The 22,376-nt window shown below is 44.1% G+C and overlaps 2 protein-coding genes across 4 annotated transcripts in view; one reads left to right on the top strand and one right to left on the bottom strand.

The window, feature by feature from the left end:
* The first annotated feature begins 792 nt into the window (after positions 1-792).
* Positions 793-12,924, top strand: LOC121438938 (solute carrier family 66 member 3). 2 transcript variants are annotated; one of them, XM_041639449.1, is made up of 7 exons: positions 793-1,036; positions 3,235-3,317; positions 3,396-3,465; positions 5,275-5,332; positions 7,362-7,482; positions 8,495-8,536; positions 12,509-12,924. In XM_041639449.1, the coding sequence occupies exons 1-7, from the start codon at positions 894-896 to the stop codon at positions 12,562-12,564; spliced, it is 573 nt and encodes a 190-aa protein (XP_041495383.1). In that variant the 5' UTR covers positions 793-893; the 3' UTR covers positions 12,565-12,924. The 2 variants fall into 2 exon arrangements, with proteins under 2 accessions (XP_041495383.1, XP_041495382.1); XM_041639448.1 differs by lacking the exon at positions 12,509-12,924 and adding an exon at positions 10,877-11,071 and having other exon boundaries at positions 795-1,036.
* Positions 12,879-22,376, bottom strand: part of LOC121438936 (rho-associated protein kinase 2) — a 103,080-nt gene continuing 93,582 nt past the window's right edge. Inside the window, exons 32-34 of one of the 2 annotated variants that reach the window (XM_041639446.1) lie at positions 22,104-22,317; positions 17,908-18,004; positions 12,879-16,014 (exon numbers count right to left, since the gene is read on the bottom strand). In XM_041639446.1, the coding sequence (XP_041495380.1) occupies positions 17,920-18,004; positions 22,104-22,317 (299 nt within the window). In that variant the 3' untranslated portion in view covers positions 12,879-16,014; positions 17,908-17,919. The remainder of the gene's footprint in view (positions 16,015-17,907; positions 18,005-22,103; positions 22,318-22,376) is intronic. The other variant, XM_041639447.1, reaches the window with a different exon arrangement.

The raw sequence follows: 22,376 nt of genomic DNA on the forward strand, positions 1-22,376 counted from the left end.
CAAAACAAAACAGGAAAAGCAGCCTCCGGGTTCAGGGAGCAAGTTCATTCATTAAGGGGATTAGCCTACCCGGTGGACTTCTTAAACCAACAGAAGGGTAGCTCCGAGTGGCTGGGTTTCGGGGGGCCTCGGCGTCCTCAGGCTTCTTCAGGCCGAGTCTGGGAGAATGCTGACGAAGTTGGACCAAAAAAAAAAAAAAGCTTTAATTTCTGAAAGGTTTAAAGTACAAAGGTTAATTTACAGAGGGTGGAAAAACACTCGGAATGGCCTGAGCGGTAGGCCCTGTGCCCACCCAACCTCTGGGGAGGCTGGTCTGTCCCAGCATTTCCATTCCGCTAGAAAGGGCACCCGTGGGTGGAACCCGGAAAGTGAATCAGCAGCAGGCAGAACCCGGCTGGGCAGGACAGAGCAGAGCCACCACCCCGGGGCTGGGAGTACCCGGAGCAGAGCAGACACGAGGCCGGGTGCACCCAGAGTGGAGCAGACACCGGGTGGGGAACATCCTGAGTCGAGCAAGCTCGGGGCGTTGTGCACCTGGAGTGGAACAAACACGGGGCAGGACGCACCCAGAGTGGAGCAGACTCAGGGCGGGGTGCACCAGGGTCGGAGCAGATTCTGGGCGGTGTGTGCACTGAGCATAGCAAACACAGGACGGGGAGGGGTCCAAAGGGGAGGGGTGAGGGGAGGGGCCCACCAGAGCGGAGCGGACTTGGGCGGGGAGCTTCCAGAGTCCAGCCGACACCGGGCGGGGCGCACTTGGAGCGCAGCAGCTCGGGGCGTGGTTGGGGCGTCGCCCGGCGGGCGGGAAGGCGGAAGGACTTTGGACCGTGAGCTCCTGGTTCTCACCCACGAGATTCCGCAGCCCCCTGATCCCGCACTCCCGGGATTGCAGTATGGAGGCCGGGCTGCTGTGGTTCTGCAACTGGAGCACGCTGGGCGTTTGCGCCGCACTCAAGCTGCCGCAGATCTACGCGCAGTTGGCGGCGCGCAGTGCGCGGGGCATCAGCCTCCCCAGTTTACTTTTGGAGTTGGCTGGGTAAGGCCCCGGGAGGCCTGCGAATCCGGGAGACCGAGGGTTAACTCGGGGGGCGCGGAGCTGGGAGGCGCTTTCCCGGGCGCTCCCACACACCTCCCTTGCTTCTCCCCAAATCCCGGAAGGTACGAAATGCCTGTGCACGCCCATCTTAGAGATTCTGCGAAGTCACCCCGACCCCCATCCTGTCCTTAGCTACGGCCTTCCAGCCGCGGGGGAAGCCATTTGCACCTGCGGTCCCTTAACGACCCCTAACCTCACCCGGCACCACCCACATTTTTTTTTTCCCCCAGCCTAGAGTCCCTTGCCTGTAAACCAGTGGTTGGGCTGAGATCTGAGTTACAAGATTTGATGATTCCATGTGGGAATGAAGAGGGGGAACGAAGAGGGGGAACTTGGGTAGGCGTTTGGAAGTTGGGCTGGGGTCCAACACGCAGGTTTGGGCAATGGCTGCTGCAGGAGCCAAGTTATTGGTGACTTTGGCTCAGTAGTTAAGAGTAAGAGGTAAAGTCGTGAAACTTTGGGAAAAACAAATTAAATGGGAAACACGTCCCTGAGTCGCGTGATCTTGCACCAGGCACCAGCCCCTCCCCGCTGTCATCCACACCGAGGAGAGCGCCCATCTGATAGGGTGGGCTTCAAGGTGCACCTTTTCAGAGAGCGGGCGGGAGGGTCCCTGGTCCGTTGGCTGCGTAGAACAAGAGTATGTGCATTTCAGAGAGGGGGGAAGGGAGGAAAGGAGGGAGGGAGGAAGGGAGGGAGGGAGGGAGGGAGAGAGAGAGAGAGAGAGAGAGAGAGAGAGAGAGGTGATGGGTAAGGCTTGAGACTGAAGGATGCAGGCTGGGGTTAGAGGATGCAGGTGTTTTAAGTCAGGAGAGTTACTTGGCCTCTGGCATGCTAAGTTCTTCGCGAGCATGAAGCTCAGGCTTCAGGGTGCAGACTGAATAGAAAGTTCTCTGATGCCTACAGAACGCTAACCATCTCCTCCCCTGCCTGTAGCTCCCTCTTTGCTGCCTGGCTTTAAACACGCAAATCCAATCAGAAATCGTCTCAAATCCAACAGCTGACCCCAGCAGCTCTGGTCATGGAAATGTTCCTTGAGACTCGGATGGTTTTGTAGTCTATCGCGGTACAGATAAAGTAGGCTCTTTCTGGAAATCTCAACTGCCTCTCTCCCTTCGGGCAGTGGGCGGGCAACTGCGACTGGTTTCTGTAGTTAGGTTTGGCAGGGTTAAGACCAGCTCTAAGGCCAGAAGGCGTGGGTATGCGGCACCACTGAAACCTGATAGTTATTTATCCCTACTTCTGCCGGCAGTTTACTGCAATAGTTCCCAGTTCGTGTGGTCTTTCCGGAGGTCCTCCTGGAACCCTACATGCATTCCTTTCTTAATCCTCACAGCAGTTTGAGCTGAAGAGTTGTTTTAATCCTGAGCTAGGAACAATAGGGATAGGAGGGCAACCCTGCCTAATCTCAGCTGTCTCCATTTCCACTCCTCCCACCTTCCACTCCTCCCACCTCCCCGCTCCCTTCCCCTTGCATGGCTGGGGGTGGGGGTCACTTCAATTTTGCACCCGCCTGGGCTTTGCTTGGTTGCCTGCTTGACCTTCACCAATCAGACAGGCTCTGAGGCATCCACCACTATCATACAGCCTGCATCCTCCAGGGACTGGACTCCTGCCTTGGGGGCATGGACCCTCTTTGGATTTTGACCTGAGAGCTCCAACTCTAAAATTCTGATTTGAGGGAATTGGTTCTTGGCCAGAACCAATGACACCGGAGACTTCATGCCTGGTTGATGATTGCTTTACACAGAAACCTTAAAGACTGCAAAGCATTCGTGCATCATCCTCAGGGTACAGGTGTTCGGGTCCCCCTAAAAGCACAGAAGCCAGTCCTCAGGGAGAGAGCCTGAGTTGACATCTTAACCTTGAGTTCTCACATGGTCTTGTCATCTTTGGGCCTTAGTTTCTCCATATGATATGGCAGGCACTGTAGGTGACCTGCAAAGGTGTTTGGCAAAGTACCGACACTCAAGGTCTTTTGGACCGGCTGTCTGTGTCTCTGGCAACATTCCTGAAGGTCTATCCTCAGGGAAGTCACAAGCATGGTGAAGACCGCATGCTCTAGTCTTGGATAAATGTGCCTGGGATCTGGCGGGGTCTCAGGGTGGGCTGTGAATATCTACATGTCCTGCCTCCAGGTTCCTGGTCTTCTTTCGCTACCAATGTTACTATGGGAACCCGTTGCTCACCTACCTGGAATACCCCATTCTCATCGCACAAGGTAACTGACAACTCCCCATCCCACCCCCCTTCCCAGCCTAACCTGCTGCTCTGCCCATCTCACGGTCTCTTCTTTCAGACATCATCCTCCTGCTCTTCGTCTTCCACTTCAATGGGAACGTGAAGCAGGCCTTGCCCTACATGGCCGTGTATCCTTCCTGCATCTGAGCTGGACATGGAGGTGGAGGGGGCTAAGGAAAGGGGCTCATGGTGGCATGCAAGAGGCTCTGAATTCTGTCCTCGGCAACAAAAAAGGGTAGGGGGGATTTGGGGTGTCATTTGCTAATATTCTGCACTGTGAAACAAGATCTTTTTTTTTTTTAATTAAAAAAGACTCATACATTGTGAGTCTTTACAGTCCTTAGGATAGTACAGTTGCTGCCAGTGGTGTCCCTATAATATGATTGCCCCCCCTGCCCTCCAAGACCACATGGGATCTAGATTCTGCTGAACGCGAGAGGATTGTAGTCACCCTGCTAAGAGCAAGAGGCTCCACCTGTGCTTATCTCAAGCCCTCCTTCCTTCCGTGAGCATGTCCCCAGGGGATTAATGACATGACAGTGCCTGGCACCAAGTCCCATGCAGGATGCACCTGGTAGGTGCCTGCCAGTAGGCACAGACCTGGCTGGGGCAGTTTCCCGCTAAGCATGCACCTATGCAAAGCTGTAATTTAGAGGCTGGGCCTTGTCTGGGTGGCTGTGTTGGTTTGGAGGCTTACCACGCAGAATGGCGAGGCATTAGACCAGTCCACGCTGTGGCGTCTCCTACGCAGAGCGTAGTTTCATGGCAGCCTTTTTCATAAGGATTTGGTGTCACTTCTCTTAAACTTCCAACTCCTTAAAAAGGCCAAGAGTGTCTGCGTCATGACGGCAGTCAGCTAATCCTGCTGCCTCCATGACATGACCATGCACCCTTTTTACAGTGAGAGGCCCCAGGATTTGGGTAAGTCTTGACCACAGACTGCCTCAGATTGCTATGAGTTCCTGGCTCAGGTTCCCCTCTCCATTAAAGAAAAAGAGTATAGCTGTGCTCTGAGGTCAGTTTCAAGGGGTTGTGTTTGCCTTCCTCTCTCCTGGTAGGTGAGGATGGCTTGAGCTTCTGATCCCCCAGCCTCCACCTCCCAGACGCTGGGATTACAGGCATGCCCCCACTACATTCGCAAAGAGAATGTTTTAGTAGAGTTTAGTGCAGCTAGATGCCAGCCATTGTTGTGGGTCAATCTCTAGTTTAATCCCTTCACCAGTTTAATGTAACCATTGTTTTCAGCCACCTTTGGGGTTCTTCTGTATGCAGATAGCATATGGGATATGGACCGGGCAGGGAATAAAACCCCGAGGCAAGGCAGCGGTTAGTAACTTGTTCCTGCTAGCCACTCCTGCCCTGACTATGGCTCCCTTCAGCCCTCATGGTTTGATATTTCTGCCCTGGTTGGGCTCTTTTGTTTCTGTTCATTGAATCAGGAATCCTGCACAGGTCAGATGGAAAATGGTTCCTCTCCTTGCCTACCATTGTACATGTGCTTTTACAACAGAATTAGTGGGAAAGGGGTGCGGATCCACAAAAAGGTCACACACAGCTCACCGGTTTTGCAGAACACCTCTCCTTTGCATGCTTGAACCTTTCTTGTAAGCACTTAATTTTGATGATGCATTAGAGAAGTCTGCACAGTCAGGAAACCAGCATTGTAGCTACAGCCGTATGAATCACAGTTCGTGAACACAGATCTGTGCGTTTTCTCCCATAATTTGCTTCCGTTCTTTTGAACTCAGAACAGATGTTCACATGCAACCCCTTAGCATCTTTTCCAAACTGGACACCATCCAGCAGAGCAGTCCCCACCCCTTTACATAGACTTCTGTGTCACCCTCTGTGGTCTAGCTTGGCCTGTATAGGACAAGAAGGGAGGGGTGGGTGGGGCTGTCAGTGACTCCCTGCTGGGTCCCTTAGCACTTGGCCAGATTTGTGTCATCCTGGTTCATCCTCAGCCTGCAGAAATGGATTATCGACCTGGCCATGGTAAGTGGTGCCCCTAAGAGGGAAACTGGAAAAGCAGGTGCCTTCTTTTTGCCCCCGACCGCTTTAGAGCAGTGTTTCTCACCTCCCTCATATTGTGGGGACCCCCAACCATAAAATTATTTTCACTGCTGCTCCATAACTGTCATTTTTCTACTGTTATGAATTGTAATCTAAGTATCCGTGCTCTCCCTTGGTCTCAGGTGGCTCCTGTGAAAAGGTCGTTAGATATCCCAAGGGATAGAGACCCACAGGTTGAGAACCACTGCTTTAGACATGGGGTGTCACCCGCATTTTGCAGCTATGTTGAGGAGGATGAAAAGGCAATGTCGGCCAAATATTAAGACATTATTTTTGAAAGGTTTGGAGCTCAAGGGGAACACTAAGGTCAACTCCCCCTTTTATTTGTGTGAGGGGGTGGGGATGCATGCAGAAATTTGTAAGCCATCTTCTTCCATCTTGTGGGTTTCGGGGACTGAATTTAGGTCATCAGGCCCCACAGCTATCTTCCCCACCCACTGAGCCACCTTGCCATCCCTGACAGCGTAAGTTTTAAGATAACCTTCCTGTTTTCCTCCCACTCTGTGACCCCTCCCTCAGTCCCCCTACAAGCGCTCACTGTGCACCTGCTCTCTGGTAGACACATGCAGCTGATGCACATCCCTGCCTGCAGTGGACTGTTTTGTGGGATAACACGATGTTCTCCCTTCAGTGTGTGCTGACACTACCAGGGTTCTCTTATGGCCTGCTCCCAGACCACCCCCTTGATCTCAAAGTTGGTTTTTTTCTTGAAAAGCGAACATGTCACTAACTTGTCCATTTGGCTGGCTATACCTAAGCCACTTATGGTGTCCCTCCCCACCACACTAAGCTGGTCCTGCCACCTTCCTTTGCTTTATCCAGCACCCCAATTTCTCAAGAGCTTCCTTTTTCACAGCATTCCTTGCTTGGGTCTAGGCTTCCTGCAGGTCATCTGTGCCCAGCTCCCATTGTGACTTTTGTCTGTTTAAGCCTGGCAAAGGCATTGCTCCCTCCTCTGCCCAGATACACTCTGACACTCCTTTCTCGGTGATTCTTTCCCATGTAGCCCCATCTCCCACCCATAAGAACTTCTGGAGGCCAGCCAGGTGCCCACACAAGGAGGAAGCAGAGCCTGTGAAAGGTCCTGTGACTTGTCACTCATTTGAAAGCCAGCAGTCAGGCCCCATGCCTCTCATCTCTGAAGTTTCACTACAGATCAGGATCTCTATAGCATTCACTTGATTCTCTCGCCTGGCTTTCAAACACACCACTTTCTGTGGCCCTTCCTAACTTTATCTCCCTGACTTCTGAATGCTGCTCATGCCATTCTACCCAGCCTAGATGACTGTAGTGGGCTCCCTCTGTCCTGAGCAGTGAGCATGATGGGCTGACAGCCAATTTGCAAGGCTTTCTTGTCTGAGAGATAACAGACAAGAATGAGGAACAGTTTGGAAGTTGGTCTATTTAGCGATAGGCTGGGATACACCATACCTATTCTGGGGAGAGAGTATGGGGAGAGAGTAGAAGGCAGGGTGCATCTGCAGCCAGGCCAGTTCATGCCCTACCAGAGAGGCAGATGAGGGTCATCCTTCACCAAATTGAAGTTTCAAACCTTGGCACATTGGAGACTGCTAGTCTTGAAAGTGTGGCTTAAAAGGCACTGTATCCGGGCTAATGCAATGACTCAGTGGTTAAAGGCGCTTGCTGCCCAGCCTGATGACCTGAGTTCAATTCCCAGGACCACAGAACTAGCTTTCGCAAGCTTTGCCACTTCTGTAGAGAATAAACTGTGTTTACAAAGGTACTGCATCCGCTCCTGTCCTCTCAGGCTCCTGACTTTCTCACTTCTGTAGAGAATAAACTGTGTTTACAAAGGTACTGCATCCGCTCCTCTGTCCTCTCAGGCTCCTGACTTTCTCACTTCTGTAGAGAACAAACTGTGTTTACAAAGGTACTGCATCCGCTCCTGTCCTCTCAGGCTCCTGACTTTCTCACTTCTTTTCCACAACAGAACTTAAGCACGGTCATCAGTGCAGCCAGTAAGTTTGCCCAGCTCCAGTATCTGTGGAAGGTGCAGGACTCGGAAGCCGTGAGTGCACTGTCCTGGGGCCTCTCTGCCTACACCTGTGCAAGTAAGGCCACCATTCTCCAGGGACATCAGAGTCTTCTTTTGTGCACTAATACTTTTACAATTAACTATGCAACAGAACCTGCTAATGAAAAAAAGGTACCCCTGTGTATAAGGGGCCGTAATACAGACTGTGGCTTCAACTGTCACCCAGAGTCCTGTTCACTACAGAGAAAGGAGCTAACAAAAGAACTCTGGTTAGACAGGAAGAATTTATCTTCTTCAAGTCTTAGTTTTGTTACTTGTGAAAAATGGGGTGGAGTTCAATGCTTAAAGAATTTCTGCCAAATGCGGTAATGTGTGCCTTTAATCCCAGTGCTCAGTATTTGAGGCAGGTGGGGCTCTGGGATTCCAGAACTGCCAGTGACCTTGTCTCAAATTTGCATAATTTTAAAAACATTATTTTTGTTTAATTTTATGCATATGGTGTTTTACACCTAAATTTATATATGTGTACCACAGGCATGCCTGGTGCCCTTGGAGGCCAGAAAGGGGTCAGATTCTCTGTGACTGGGGTTATGTGCTTCCACATGGGTGCTGGGAAGTGATCCCAGTTCCTCTAGAAAAGCAACCAGTGCTCTTAACCATTGAGCCATCTCTCCAGCCTATTTACCTACACACACAGACACACACACACACACACACACACACACACACATTTAATTAGTGGGAGCCTTTCTTCAAGTAAAATAACTGGAAGCTCAATATGCAAATGACACTTGAGATTGTTTTTGTTGTTTTGGGGGAGGGGTGAGCACAAGGAGGGATGGGAGCTCTCCCAGGTAGTGCTGCGCTACTGTCAGAAATGCTTCTTAGAGAAGCTCCTACAGACTGTGCCAGGGCCTGGGTGTATGGCTGCTCATTAGAGGTTTACACAATACAGCATTAACAAGGGTCCCCTATCAAAGTCATTCAAGAAGTTAACGTATATTATGTAGTAAAATTGAAAGGAATGAGCTAAATAGAAATACAAAATGTATGAGAAGTTACATATTGCTATGAATTTTCTTTTACAGCACGAATAATAACAACTTTAATGACCACCAATGATTTCACAAGTAAGCAAAACTTCCTTTTGACTTCCTGGGTTTTGCTTTCTTTTGTTTTTGTATGTGTGTGTGGGGGGGTAACTTTGGTCTAACATAGAACCTATCATAAGGCTTAACAGACCCACTTAGTTCAATTGGGCTATGGATTCAGAGGACAAAGCATTAGTCTTCAACAGTGACTGTCTCTATTATGCATCCACTCCTTGCAGTCCATGGGGAGAAATATGCCCATGGGAGTCAGTTCTCATCTTGGAGTTTCTTTTTTTTTCTTTTTTTTTTTTTTTTTGGTTTTTCGAGACAGGGTTTCTCTGTGGCTTTGGAGCCTGTCCTGGAACTCGCTCTGTAGACCAGGCTGGTCTCGAACTCACAGAGATCCGCCTGCCTCTGCCTCCCGAGTGCTGGGATTAAAGGCGTGCGCCACCATCGCCCGGCCTCGTCTTGGAGTTTCTACTTCAACAAGGAAACTGGACAGGACTCCCACAATTAACTGTTGAAGTATGCTGTGAAATGGGTTTTCAGAGTAGGGCAGCTGGGTGTGGTGGCTTGCATCTATAATCCTGTATACTGAGACAGCTAAGGCAAAAGAGCCAAACCAGCTGGGGAGACCCGGTCTCTAAAACAAGAGACACCAGCAGGGTGGGTGGCTGAGGAGCCCTTCCTACTCTGTGGGAGCAGAGAGAGTCATCTGCCAAGTGAGGCCTTCAGTGCTGAATAAAGGTCTGATCAGAGGAGAACACATGTGACCAGGAGCAAAGAAGGTGCCAGGGCTGGCCACACTGGTCTGGCCACACTGAGCAGTGAGGCTGGCAGGGGCCAGAGAAGTCAGAACTGTAGACATACCTTTGAGTAGTAAGACACCTCCAACTATGTTTTAAAGCAGGGCTCATGTAGTGCCATTTGCTACATGCTCATACAGGAAGGTAGACAGGGGTGTGTGTGTGCAAACACCGAGAAGCTGAGAGAAGAAAATACTTTGGTTAACTGAACGAGAGTTTCTCCCTTACGCTCTTTTCAACTTCCAACACAGCATCTTTGAAAAGTGAAGAAACAGAAACCTATCCAATGACTATTAGAAAATGTCCTCAGCTGGGTGGTGGCGGTGCTCGCCTTTAATCCTAGTACTCGGGAGGCAGAGACAGGCGGATCTCTGTGAATTCGAGGCCAGCTTGGTCTACAGTGCTAGTTCCAAAGCTACAGAGTAACCCTGTTTCAAAAAGCCAAAAATGTCCTCAACACTAGGCTTTTTATTGAGAAAGCAAGCTTCAGAAGAGTGAAGTCCCTTTGGGAGGTTTATCAGCTCTGACTTCAGTGGCGGGATAAAAAAGGAGACAGACCTAAGTCTCCTCCATGGGACTTGAGTTCACAGGAGGGAGACGAGTGTAATTAAAAAGCAGAGGGCCCATATATAAAAAAAGTTTATATTTAAAAGACCAAGAATGCTCCCACTGCAATCTGTACTTGTCACCCCTGTTCTGAGTGACTCGCTTTTAGAAACAGTATGGCCAGCCGGGCCTGTGATAGCACACACCTGTAACCCCAGCACTCGGGCAGAGGCAGGCTGATCTCTGTTTGAGGCTAGCCTGATTACGTAAAAAGTTCCAGGACAGCCAGGAGCTACATAAAGAGATCCTGTCCAAAATAAAGTGTGGCTAGTACGCTGTTTGTATTTTACCATTACAAAGACATCTCAAAAGTCAAGTGGGGCTGCAGTTCATTTCATAAAGTGGGTCCCATGCATGTGGGGAGCCCTGGCTTCAATCCTGAACACAGAAATCAGGAGTTTAAAGTCACTGTCAGCTACAGTCAGAGAGACCCTGTCATAAAACAAACACAGTCTTCAAGGGCATGTCAACGCCCTTGTTCTGTCTGTCGGTCACTTTTTCATGGTCACTTATTATATAACATGTACCGACCCGGGGCTGTTTTCTCAGGAATACTTTCATGTGATGTGGAGTCTTGGCCGTGCCACCCAGGTTGGCTTTTCCCTGGAGTCTCTAGCCTCTCATGGGTCCACAGGCAGGGTCCACCATATTTTACTAGAACGGTCTTTGTAGAAAGCAGCATTCTGAGACACCTATGTCTTCAAGATGTAAGTAAAGTGGTCTTGCACGTCTTAGCCAGAATCACATTACTTCAATGAAGCAGCAAGGACGCATGGCCAAACGCCCAGGTGGGCACTTCTGCAGGGAAGTCCTTTCCCAGGAAATGTCTGAAAGCAATCTTGTTTTGAGTCTCATGATCTCATCATTTCGTTTGGGGTTAGGGCAAACCTTATGTAGGCTTCTACTGAAAGCAGTATAATGTTGTTGTTGTTTTTTTTTTAATGTTGGAACTTTCTTTTTATTTCAGTTCTTACCCGTTTTGTGATCATGTTGGCTTTAAATATATGGGTAACAGTAACAGTACTGCACTACCGGAAGCCTATTACCAAAGCTGAATGATGGATGTATTCCTTCTACACACAGTGGACTTCAAATAACTCAACCAGGGGATGCACCGTTGCTTTCCATTGCTACAGTTAAAGTCTTTTACTAGTTAATCATATCAAAAACTTTAAATCAGTCTTGAAAAGCTTCTTAGCTAGATATGGAGGTGCAAACTTACAATCTAGCACTTGGGAGTTTGAGGTAGCTTGTGCTACATGGCAGATGGGACTCAGAGAAGGAAAAAGCCACTTGTTTAAAATTGCCCATTTCCTTGCCCTGCACCCACATTGTGGTAGGACTTAGATACTGGTGTATGTGTGTGTGTGTGTGTGTGTGTGTGTGTGTGTGTGTGTGTGTGTGTGAGAGAGAGAGAGAGAGAGAGAGAGAGAGAGAGAGAGAGAGAAGGGTCTCACTATGTAGCCAGCTACCCTTCAACTTGTGATCCTCCTTCCTCCGTCTTCTGAGCAGCAAGAATGCTGGACTACAGAGGGAACCGACCACACCTGGCTTGACACCCGCAATGGTGGATGCTGCCCAAGAAACCCTTAAAGTCATGACTAAGTTCTTTTAGAGTCTTAAATAGTTTTCCCACAATTAGTGGGGTCTGCTTAGTCACACCTGGGCAGTTTAACCCTTCCATGACCAAGGGCTTGGCCTTGTATGTCATAAAGCACTGTAACATCCCTTCAAGGCAAGCAAGGCTATCAGAGTGTTCCCACACTTAACAGTGTGCCTTAAGGAGTTCCAGACAGAGCTCTGATCTCTGTTTAGGTGAGGAAATCTTGATGGCCTTCCAGATTTAAGCACAATGCAGCTTTTTTTTTTTTTTTTTTTTAAAGAAGGTGCTGTACCTCACAGTTACATTGCTGGAACTTAGTACAGGTTTTAGCTACTGCAAGATATGCATTAAAAAATGTTGCTAAGTCATACCCAATTCTTGGGTATTTTATTCTTACTAAAGTAACGTATCTTAAGCACTGTTCACAGTACTTCCTCTGATGTTTTATAAACCTGACACTTAAAAGTACACTTTCTTATATGTGCATATCATTATTCTGCCATACTATCAGTAATGATGTTTATTGGAAAATGCTTAGTTTCTTGTATAAAATAAGACTTTCATTTATTGAATTCCACTGATCTTAACTGTCATGAATTTTCAGTTATGTAGGTAAAGCTCCTCAATAAGCTAGCTAATCTTGTTAGGACGATTGCCCTAGACCCAGGAGAGAAATTTTACATCTAAACATCAACCAGTGTCAGAAAACAAAACCCAAGTTCATCTCCCACACACTGATAATCAGACCATTAGTTTAATATAAATTATGGTCTTACCCCAACAAGAGTTTTAGGTATATTCAAACAGCACTTTTACCACTGCTTACAGCACTTCTTTAAAAAAAAAAAAAAAAAAAAAAAAACTTCCCCTTTTGTAGGCCAAGCTGGCCTCAAACTCAGCTTTCTGCCTCCACCTGTTCAGCAAATCCCACCTCTGGAGGGAACATCTGGGTGACTGTAGCCATCTCACATGCTCTACCATCTTTCAAACCGACAGTCCTGAAAGGCAGACACGGTCTTCAGATGAGTTTATTCACAGAATACCCAACCTGAGACCAGAGGACGGCCAGTGCTTACCAAGGAAGTACCTTCTAGAAGACGCCCACCACTCACTATTTTCAGACAGAAAGGCACCCTGTGTCCTCTACCCTCCACACCTGGAACCAGATATGTGAGTCTGCAAGCCCACAGTGACTCAGGGGCAGAAGCGTTCCTCTATGATGACATCACCCCACCTTCTATCAGCACCCTTTAGAGAGACACATTAAGAAGCTGCAGCACTGCACAACTACTGCACAGGAAAAGATGCTTACATTTAGGTTCTTTTATTTATTTTTCTTAAACAAAAAGCAGGCATAAAAATACAATTACATTACTACAAAGATGCAACAAAATAAAAATAAATCAAGAGGGTATGATTTTTTTTTTTTGTTCAGGGGGACGGCTGATCAAAGATGACTCTCTAAATCATGCAGTTTATAACTTATTGCAGTTCTAAACAAAAGTCACCACAGGGAAGGGAACAAAAGGCCCCAGGGCACAGCACTCAGCACTGTCACACAGCGCTGGTCAAAGTGCTCTAACATTGGCTGTGGCGCCTTCACGAGCCAGGGGAACTGAAGCCACCTTCAGGCAGGAAAGGAGAATCAGTAGCAGTCAAGGGGCCTGAGAGCTCGGAGGCTACTTGTTCTACTTGGGGTTTCGGCATGCTGCTCTTGAGCATCTCTCTGTAAGGTAAGTTGGTATCTGAGATTCTTCACATCACCCCGGGAATCCTAACAGACTGATGGCAGCAGCAGGAACCTCAAGCACTTCTCACCAGATCTACACATGAACTGATGCAGAGCCTCCTCTAGGATCCATGGCCTCCCAAAGGTCGGCCAGAAACACCAGGCTTTCCTTGGGATTACCAGCTCACTCATCCTTTAGTTAACTGGGGCATTTGAAACTTTCAACTGAACTTTTCTTCTTTTTTGCTTTTCTAAAAGCAATGCTTAAAAATTAATTTTACATTAATTTTCATCAGTAATACCGGAACTTAGTTTTTCTTTTACTTCTGTTTTTATTTCCACAAAGCAAAAGTGTCCAACCAAGGAAACTTGGCATTCCTTTCTTTTAGATCCCAATTGGAAGTATTTATGGCTCTGAGACAAATTGAATAAAGGAAGCAACATTTGCTCTGATAACCATCTATCTAGAAGGTTTGGGAGCCTCAAGAAAAAGCAAAACTGGCACAAAATTAGGTTGCTCTTGTAATGACCATTGGGTTGGGAAGAAAACTGGCAGGTGTGTGCACTGACGTGCATGCAAATGACAACAGGGAAAAACAAATCCCTTCTGACTTCTCTAAGGTCAGCTTTTTTAATCAAAATTCTGTTACTTGGACAAATGACCTTATAAATCCCTATGTTAAATCTCTCCATGGAGAGGTTTTTTGCCCCTCAGAATGTTTTATTCCCCGGAATCCTTCACATTAATTGCCTTGTACAGTTGCATCACACCATGATTCTCCAATCTCTAATACATATATACATGCACAGCATTCAAAATTTAAACTCCTGCCTTTTTTACTCAAATACTTCAATTATTCATTTGTAAACTTGACATTATTTCACCTTAATAAAGTTTATTAAAAATATATATATATATACTCTCCAATTCAGAATAGGATAGAACCTCCCATAGTGTAACAAAATCTTTATATAAAATATTAATTCAGTCTCCTTTTAAACAACTCTAATGAATGGAAATAGTTCTTCTATATAAATTTTATATATTTTCATTTTTAAATCTGAAGAGAAAGGGAGGGAAGGAGGGAGGGAGGGAGGGAGGGAGGGAGGGAGGGAGGGAGGGAAGGAAGCTGTGTTCTCAACCAGAGCTACAGAGCACAGCTTGCTTCCAGAGAAATGGCATGCACATCTATTAAGAAATGGAACGAAAGATGCAACTGGGCCACCTGAAGGTCACAGATTGGGATTTAGTATACCAGTAGGCCAAAGGCCACTATTCCATAATAAAATCTATGAGGATCAAACTTTTTACAACATTTCTACACTGACCCCAGAGGGAAGCAATGAAAACTGTCTCCTGGCTTCACTGAAATAGGCAAACATTTCAATATCATATTGAACTTTGCATATGTACAGAGCCTGATGCTGCCCACTGCTACACTCTGCTGTGGGGTGAAGCACACTTACCTGGGCCCACAGCACAACAGGATCTATCCTGCCTGTTCTCTAACGTCAGCAGCATTTAACAATGAGAATCAAAGTAAGCGCTTTTGAGGCTGCCTCTTCCCAAATAATCAAAGCTGATATACCACCATACAGTTGTTTGTTTCAGGATAATATTTAAATATTAAAATATATATACAATACATGTTAGTTTTCTTAATATTTGAGACAATTTTTGAATCTTAAATGAAAATGTGAAAAACTGCCTTTACCATAAATAAAAATGTATCTGGGGTAACCAGCAAGTTCAAAGCAAAGGAGATAGTTTGTAGTCACAGACTAGCTGAAGCCTGTAAAAAGGGATCGCACACGTTAGTTCCAATGCAATCCGCTATTGTTTCTATGACCAATAGGCCGACACTGACACAACTACTGTGTAAAAGAGTGCACTATTTTCCCACAAAGCCTAAGAGCCGCGGCCTAAGAGCTGGTAAACACTGTTCTTTCTTGTCTTAAATATAGAAAAGGGCTGAGATTTGGGGGGCAGGGAAGAAATTAAATTAAGGCATTCAAAAATGGATAAAGTTGTCTACCACAGGCATTAGGAAACTGGAATAATTAACTTCAAACTTCTTATTACAGTTAACTGTTTACACAAACATGCATCTCCTATCAGGTACACGGATGAAGGATATAAATTCCAACAGTATGGCTTTATACAAGTGCATAGTTGCAACTGAAGTAATGATATCTGATTAATGTGTATAAAAAATAAAATGGTAAGTTAAAAATACCTTCTTGCAGTATTACAGTACAATGTGCTTTTATGTGTGGTGTGTGTGTATATATATGAGGCTCAACTCATATGTACATACATACATGAACATAACATCATGGTCACTTCTTAAAGATGCAGTCAGCATCACTGTAGTGGGATCCATTCCCAAATTCTTTTGGCCGATGTGCTGGTGGAAACCCTCTGTTGAATCCAAAATGTGATTTCTTTAAGCTCTTCTCAACCTTTCTGTGCAATGTAGTGTGACTGCCAAGAGCTTGCAAGTCTTGAAGAGTTGCATGACACCTTTACTCACCAATCACTGCTGTTCGGCTTGTTGCAAAACAGCCCAGAAAACTTCTCCATGATGTAAAATGATTTCAGGGGAAACATGTATGTTTGTGTGTGTGTGTGTGTGTGTGTGTGTGTGTGTGTGTGTGTGTGAGTCTCTCAGTAGAATACAGCTTTTTAGTTAAGTTTTGAGACATCATATTTCAGTCTTCTGGCTGGAAGAATACGATCACTTAAATAACTGCTTTCATAGAAGGCAGTTAGCTAGAAAGGAAGGAAAATAATGTTAGTTGATACATCCAAGTTAAGAGAAATTAAATTCCCTGAAAAAACATTTTACTTTTATCATTAAACTATATTCTCTGTATTTCTAACACTCAATTCATGCATCAACATACTTAATTCTATTACTTTACTTAGTTTTAGGTAATTACATGCAATTACATTCTTTCTAAATAAATGGACTTTCTAAGACCCATATCGGCCATAAACATTTAATGCAGTTAATCAGTTATATTAGGGTTAAAACACTGTGCTAAAGCAGTGGTTCTCAACCTGTGAATAATGACCACTTTGGCAAACCTCTACCTCCAAAAATATTTACAATTCATAACAGTAGCAAAATTGCAATTATCAAGTAGCTACAAAAATAATTTTATGGTCGGGGGGTCACCACAGCATGAGAACCACTATACTACAAGGATCTTATTTGAGCACTGATCTACTAGCTGCCTTATATAGCCAAAAAAGCAGGATTTCTGGACAGGCTTTACATAGTTAGTTACAGGACCTCAAGTCACATTTTCCATATCTATAAAATAGGAATAAAGGGCTAGACTCTAGCCTCTAGAGTATAGCTCAGGGGTAGAACACTTGTCTAGCAAGCCCAAGGCCCTGGGTTCCACTCTCCCCTGCCACAAAACAAAACAACGCTAAAAGGGGAACAAATACACTGTAGTGTGTGTGTATAAAGACAGTCACAGCCTATATACAGAGGTCACATCATAGTATCACATGATCTAAGTACATGCCATCACAACATGCTCAGTTAAGACAAATAGTTGCCTACTTGAAGATTTAAAGTCATGAGGTTTAACTTTCATTCAGTCTTGTTATTAATTAAGGAAACCATTCTGAACACTTTTCCATCCTCTGAGGCAAGGTCTCACTTGCACTGGTATGGACCTCACAAGCCTTGTCTCAGCCTGTTGAGTGTGAACTGTGGCCTCGCATATTGCAATGACAAGGTCTCATGCAACCTAGACTAGCCTCAAATTCACTATGTAGCTCGAAGATAACCTTGAATTTGCCATTTCTTGGCTCCCCACTGCTCAAGTGCTGGGATTACAAGTGTGCCAAAATGTCTGGCTTTACATTTCTTAAAAGCACAGAATTGTTCACAGCATGTCACTCATATTCTTATTTTAGCAAGGGTAGTATTAAATTCTTGCAAACATTTCATTGTATTGCAAAGAAAAATCAGAAAGATACATCACTGAATTTATCCGATTTATAGTTTTTATGGTTTTAATTCTTGTAAGTTAGAAAGAAGAAAGGAGAAGGAAGGAGAAAGAATGAAGGAGAAAGAATGCTATGTTCACAAACTAGTCTGAGACTGAAAACACTGTTAAGTTTTAATACTCTGACTGGAGAGATGGCTCAGTGGTTAAGAGCACTGCCTGCTCTTCCAAAGGTCCTGAGTTCAATTCCCAGCAACCACATGGTGGCTCACAACCATCTGTAATGAGGTCTGGTGTCCTCTTCTGGCCTGCAGACATACACACAGACAGAATATTGTATACATAATAAATAAGTAAATATTAAAAAAAAAGTTTTAATACTCTGTATACAGCTTCTTTGGAATGAATCAACGGTACCAGAGCTTTTTCCTTTTTTTATTTCTCCATACTTAACTTGAAAGATAAAATATTTTAATTTCAAATTAAATTGATAGCCAATAAAGAATCTGAACATAGCATTTCACTTACATTTGCTATGGAAATTCTAGTTAGAAATATTTCTGAAAACTACTTTTTAATCATATCCTACTAAAAACATTATAAAATTTCAAAACTAGTTCAAAAAAAGAAAAGAAAGTCCAAGTGCAAACCACATGCACTACATGGAAGTACTAAGAACTCAATCATTTTGATTTACCCATTTATTTCTTCAGAAATCAAAAACATCGTCATCATCATCACCATCAACATCATCAAATGACCAATCCCAGTCTTTAAATGCCAAATCAAGCAATCTGTAACAGGAGGTTGGCAAGTTTATAGCTCTGATCTTTACAGACTGCAGAACGTAGAGAGTACTACAGCTGGAGTGTGCTGAGTACTAGAAGTTTTCCTTGTGTGGTGGTGCACGCCTTTAATCCCAGCACTGTGAGTTAAAGGCCAGCCTGACAGACAGAGTGAGTTCCAGGGCAGCCAGGGCTACACAGGGAAACCCTGTCTCAGGTAGTGGGGGGGGAGGGGGAGGAAGGGGTGTCCCTTCAGGAGCAGCATAGCCAACAGTTCCAATGGAAACATCCAGTAAATTTTTTCTTTAGGTGTGGGCAGGTGTGAACATGCTGACTGGGCACAATGAAGAAGGGCTCTCTGGGGGAACCCAAAACAGATACTACTTGGGCTAAGAATATAATTTGCTCTTTACACTGATTCCTACTGTCCAGATAAAGATGTAGCTACACTGATTTTCAGTTTGAGAAGTATAAAACAAACTACATTATCAGTTGACAGTTGCCATTTCCTGTTGCTTAATAAATTACACCATAAAAGATAAAACTTTGGAAGGGATCAACAAGGGGAACACAGATCTCTCAACTCTTGAATGACCCCCTACCTGCTGAGTGGCTCACCAACAGCTATGTTCTAATATGGAAACCAGGGCAGAGAAAACATGGAAGAGGCATTGTCCATGTAACTCGCTAAATGAATTGGACATAAAACAGGAAGATGAATCGTGTCTTTTTAATTAGAAATCTTAATTAACACACTACTCTTCCTTCAGATTATATAAACCTTTAGCTTTTTAAAAATTAAGCTCATTTATTTATTGTATGTGTGCATACATACAACATGGAAGTTGCCTGAAGGTCAGAGAACAATTGTGGGAATAATTTCTCTACTACCATGTGGGTCCAAGGTATGGTGCCTTTACCCAATAAGTAGGTTATCTCTTCACCCTTGATCTGTTTCTTCCTACTAAATAATCTATACTGTAACAACACCTTAAGACTGGGGGTGGGGGGAACTTTAATTATTCTTAACTATGATGCTCATGAATTTTTGCCAAGAAACTTTCTGGTCCCCAAGGTTATATCTGTGAATACCAGTCAGTGGCTTTGAACTTGAGTGTGTATAACTTACCCAGTAATCTCAGACCTCATTCTTAGATCTGGATATGATTTGCAGAAGTAGAAAGGTCTCATTATTTGCATGTTTAAATAAACTGAATAATTTTTTTATTCTGTTTTTGTTTTTTTTTCAGACGAAGTCTTATGCAGCCTAGGCTGGCCTCAAGCTTACTGTGTAGACCAGGCTTAGCCTTGAACTCCTAATCCTCCTGCCTCTGCTTCGCAAATTGTAACATTACAGGCATGCACTACCATACCCAAGTTTTACTTGGTACTCATGTTTGCATGAGTGCTCTTACTCTCTGGGCCATTTCCCAGTCCCCTAGAATTGCAAATTTATATTAAAACTATAAATACTAGGTTATTTGTGCAATTATGTCCTTAAAACATCTCTTCATTTTCTTCCACTCAGTCACCTAATTCTGGTTATTTCTACTTAAAAATCTTTATTAAACTTTTTCTTCTACACATTTTTTTTTACTATCAGTTCTCAGTTTATACGTCAGTAAGTCATTGAGAAACTGACATTAAAACAATTATGTGAGAAATCGGTATTAAAACAAGTCAAACTTCTTTGCAAAAATCTATCTATCCTTTTTAATTGGATCCAGGCTTGCTCTCCAGCATCAAATTACCACTGTTACTGCCTGTTACTCTGTCCTTCCCCAGTCTCAGCACAACATAACATTGCAGATAAAAAGTACGGCTTTAATTTAACTTAAACTCAGTAAGGTTGAGTCTTTCTTTTTGTAGAGACAGGGTCTTGCTATGTAGTCCTTGAACTCAGATCTGCTTGCCTCTGCCTCCGAAGTGCTGGATTAAAGACGTGTACCACCTGACCAAGAACACACTCTAAAAGTAGCACTTCCAAACCATCTTTAAACTGTCCAATTCTGCTTACGTCATTGTCAAACAGCAGACTTTACAGCTACGAGTGCAGACATTGAGTCTAGAGTATTTGGACCTAAACACCTGGTCCTTGGGCAATATGGTCTTTTTGATGCACTTAGGAGGGAGAAAAGGCAGGTCTGTCTAGATATGACCACTAGATCTATCTGTTGGAAATTGATTCCCAGGTGGCAGTGTTGAAGAGCAGGCCCTTAGGAGGACATTTCAGTCATTTCAGAGATGAGTGGGTTCCTTGGGGATAGTTCTGTTATACAAAGCAAACTTTCTCCGCTCATGAAGCCCTCTGCCAAGTTATGGTGCAAGAAGCCTTCACTGGATGCTAGTGCCATGCTGCTTAGATGTCCTAGCCTCCAGAACCATGTACTAAATAAACCTATACTTTTTAATGTTACCCAATTAGATATACAGAGTATAAGCACAGAAGACAGAGATAAAGTATTAATTAAAACAGCATTTATGCATTAACAGTTGTACAATATTAATAATAAAAACTTAATTTTTAGACATTTTATACAAAATGGACTTCTGTGTTTGTCTCTCAATTCTTTTAAGGTTTTTAAGTAAGATTTATTTATTTTCTTTTTTTGTAAAAACAAACCCTGGGCCTGGGGTTATATGCAGCTGTTAGCCACCTGAAGCAGGTGCTATGAGCTAACTTCCTCTTTAAGAGTAGTAGTTGTCTGAGCAACCTCTCTATCCTCCTTTAGAGACCTTTGTTTTGGCCTCTTCTTAACTGCTGTTATCTCCCCCAACACTCTGTGTGCTCATTCACGTTCCTAAATCCAACCTGCTCAGTGCGTACCTTTTGAGAACCTTTAGCTTAATTACTATCATGTAGTCAGTATTTTACATTAATATTTCTTTTGTTTTGAGACAAGATCTTACAATGTAGCCCTGACTGCCCTGGAATTCACTCTGTAGACCAGGCTGGCCTCAAATTCTCAGAGATACACCTGCCTCTGCCTCCCAAATTCTGGGATTAAAGGTGTGTGCCACCATGCCCAGCTAATTTTTATCATATTTCACACACAAAATATCCAACCATTTTGCTACTGAAACACCAAATCTACTTTTGTCATTCTAAATTATTTCCTGGAGATATTACTTCCAGAAGTTTCATATGAGAAGTCTGATAACAAAAGCAAAACACATTATCAATTATATACTGAAGGTCCTGTGTTAGGCAACAAAGCAGCTGAAATCAGATCTCTGACCAACCTAAGATTCTGTCCATCAGCTAACCAAACCTTCATCTCCAATGGAAAGCCATGTTTACAATTGTCTGGTACCTAATAAGCCAAGAAACTGTACTTCTGAATCCCAATGTAATGTGACTTCAGTCAGTGAAGCCATATAAAATGGTTTCAGCATTTCTCTATATCAAGATCACCCTTGATACTTCAGTTCCAAGCAGTGCCCATGTCACTCAGTTCATCTCAAGCTGAACTGTACTGCTCTTTAAAACACACTGTTTTGCACTAATCAATGTAAATTAAAATTGAAACTGCTTTCAGTTCTGCTTCTCAGATTATCTAGCTAAAAAAAGTTTGTAACGTGTGTGTGCACCTCATACGTAAACATCTGTGTATAATCTTAATGCCATTTTTCAAATCACTAATTAGTCCATGTGCTTATTAAGGATGAAAATAGCATGATTATATACAAAAGTAATAAAATATCACCTTTAGATTTTGGTTGAATTTAATATCTGTAACTTCAAAAATATATTTTTTTAGCCACATCAGAGAATAAGACATACACACTGTAAGTTTAAAATATTTGGTTTCCAATGATTCATTAAAATATCAAGAAAAGGAAAATCATAATTATCCAAGTTTTTAGTTTGATATAAAAAGCAACTTTTTTTGTGTATGTGGTTTTTTTCAAGACAAGGTATCTCTGTAGCTTTGGTGCCTGTCCTAGAGCTAGCTCTTGTAGACCAGGCTGGCCTCGAACTCACAGAGATCCACCTGCCTCTGCTTACTGGGTGCTGAGACTAAAGGCGTGCGCCACCACCGCCTGGCTATAAAAAGCAACTTTTAAGAAAGCAGCTTCAACTTTTCTACCATATTTTACTTATTACCTTGGTTTGTTTGGAGCAAGCTGTCGACTGGGTCGCCGGATAGACTGGTTTTGTTGTATTTTCATTGAGGTCCTAGGAGATGATCGGGCAAAAGGGTCTGGAGCTGGAGGTTTCTTAGGTATCTTTTTCACCAACCGACTAACCCATTTCTGCTGTTCTTCTGTTGAATTTGCTAATAACAATAGATTCTTTGCCGATGATATGTCATAATAAACTACAAAAAGAATTATTTGAAATAAATTAATGTGTTTAAAATGACCCAAGCCCAAGTAA

Source organism: Microtus oregoni, unplaced genomic scaffold (assembly GCF_018167655.1).
Source record: "Microtus oregoni isolate MIOR12 unplaced genomic scaffold, Mior012 000058F_ref0000040, whole genome shotgun sequence".
Lineage (NCBI taxonomy): Eukaryota > Metazoa > Chordata > Mammalia > Rodentia > Cricetidae > Microtus > Microtus oregoni.

Bases quoted from the DNA above. Each gene is read 5' to 3' on its own strand.
- LOC121438938 (XM_041639448.1), top strand. From the start codon at position 894: ATGGAGGCCGGGCTGCTGTGGTTCTGCAACTGGAGCACGCTGGGCGTT. The intron at 1,037-3,234 runs GTAAGGCCCCGG...TCCTGCCTCCAG, and splicing joins TTACTTTTGGAGTTGGCTGG to GTTCCTGGTCTTCTTTCGCT. The intron at 3,466-5,274 runs GTATCCTTCCTG...GCACTTGGCCAG, and splicing joins GCCTTGCCCTACATGGCCGT to ATTTGTGTCATCCTGGTTCA.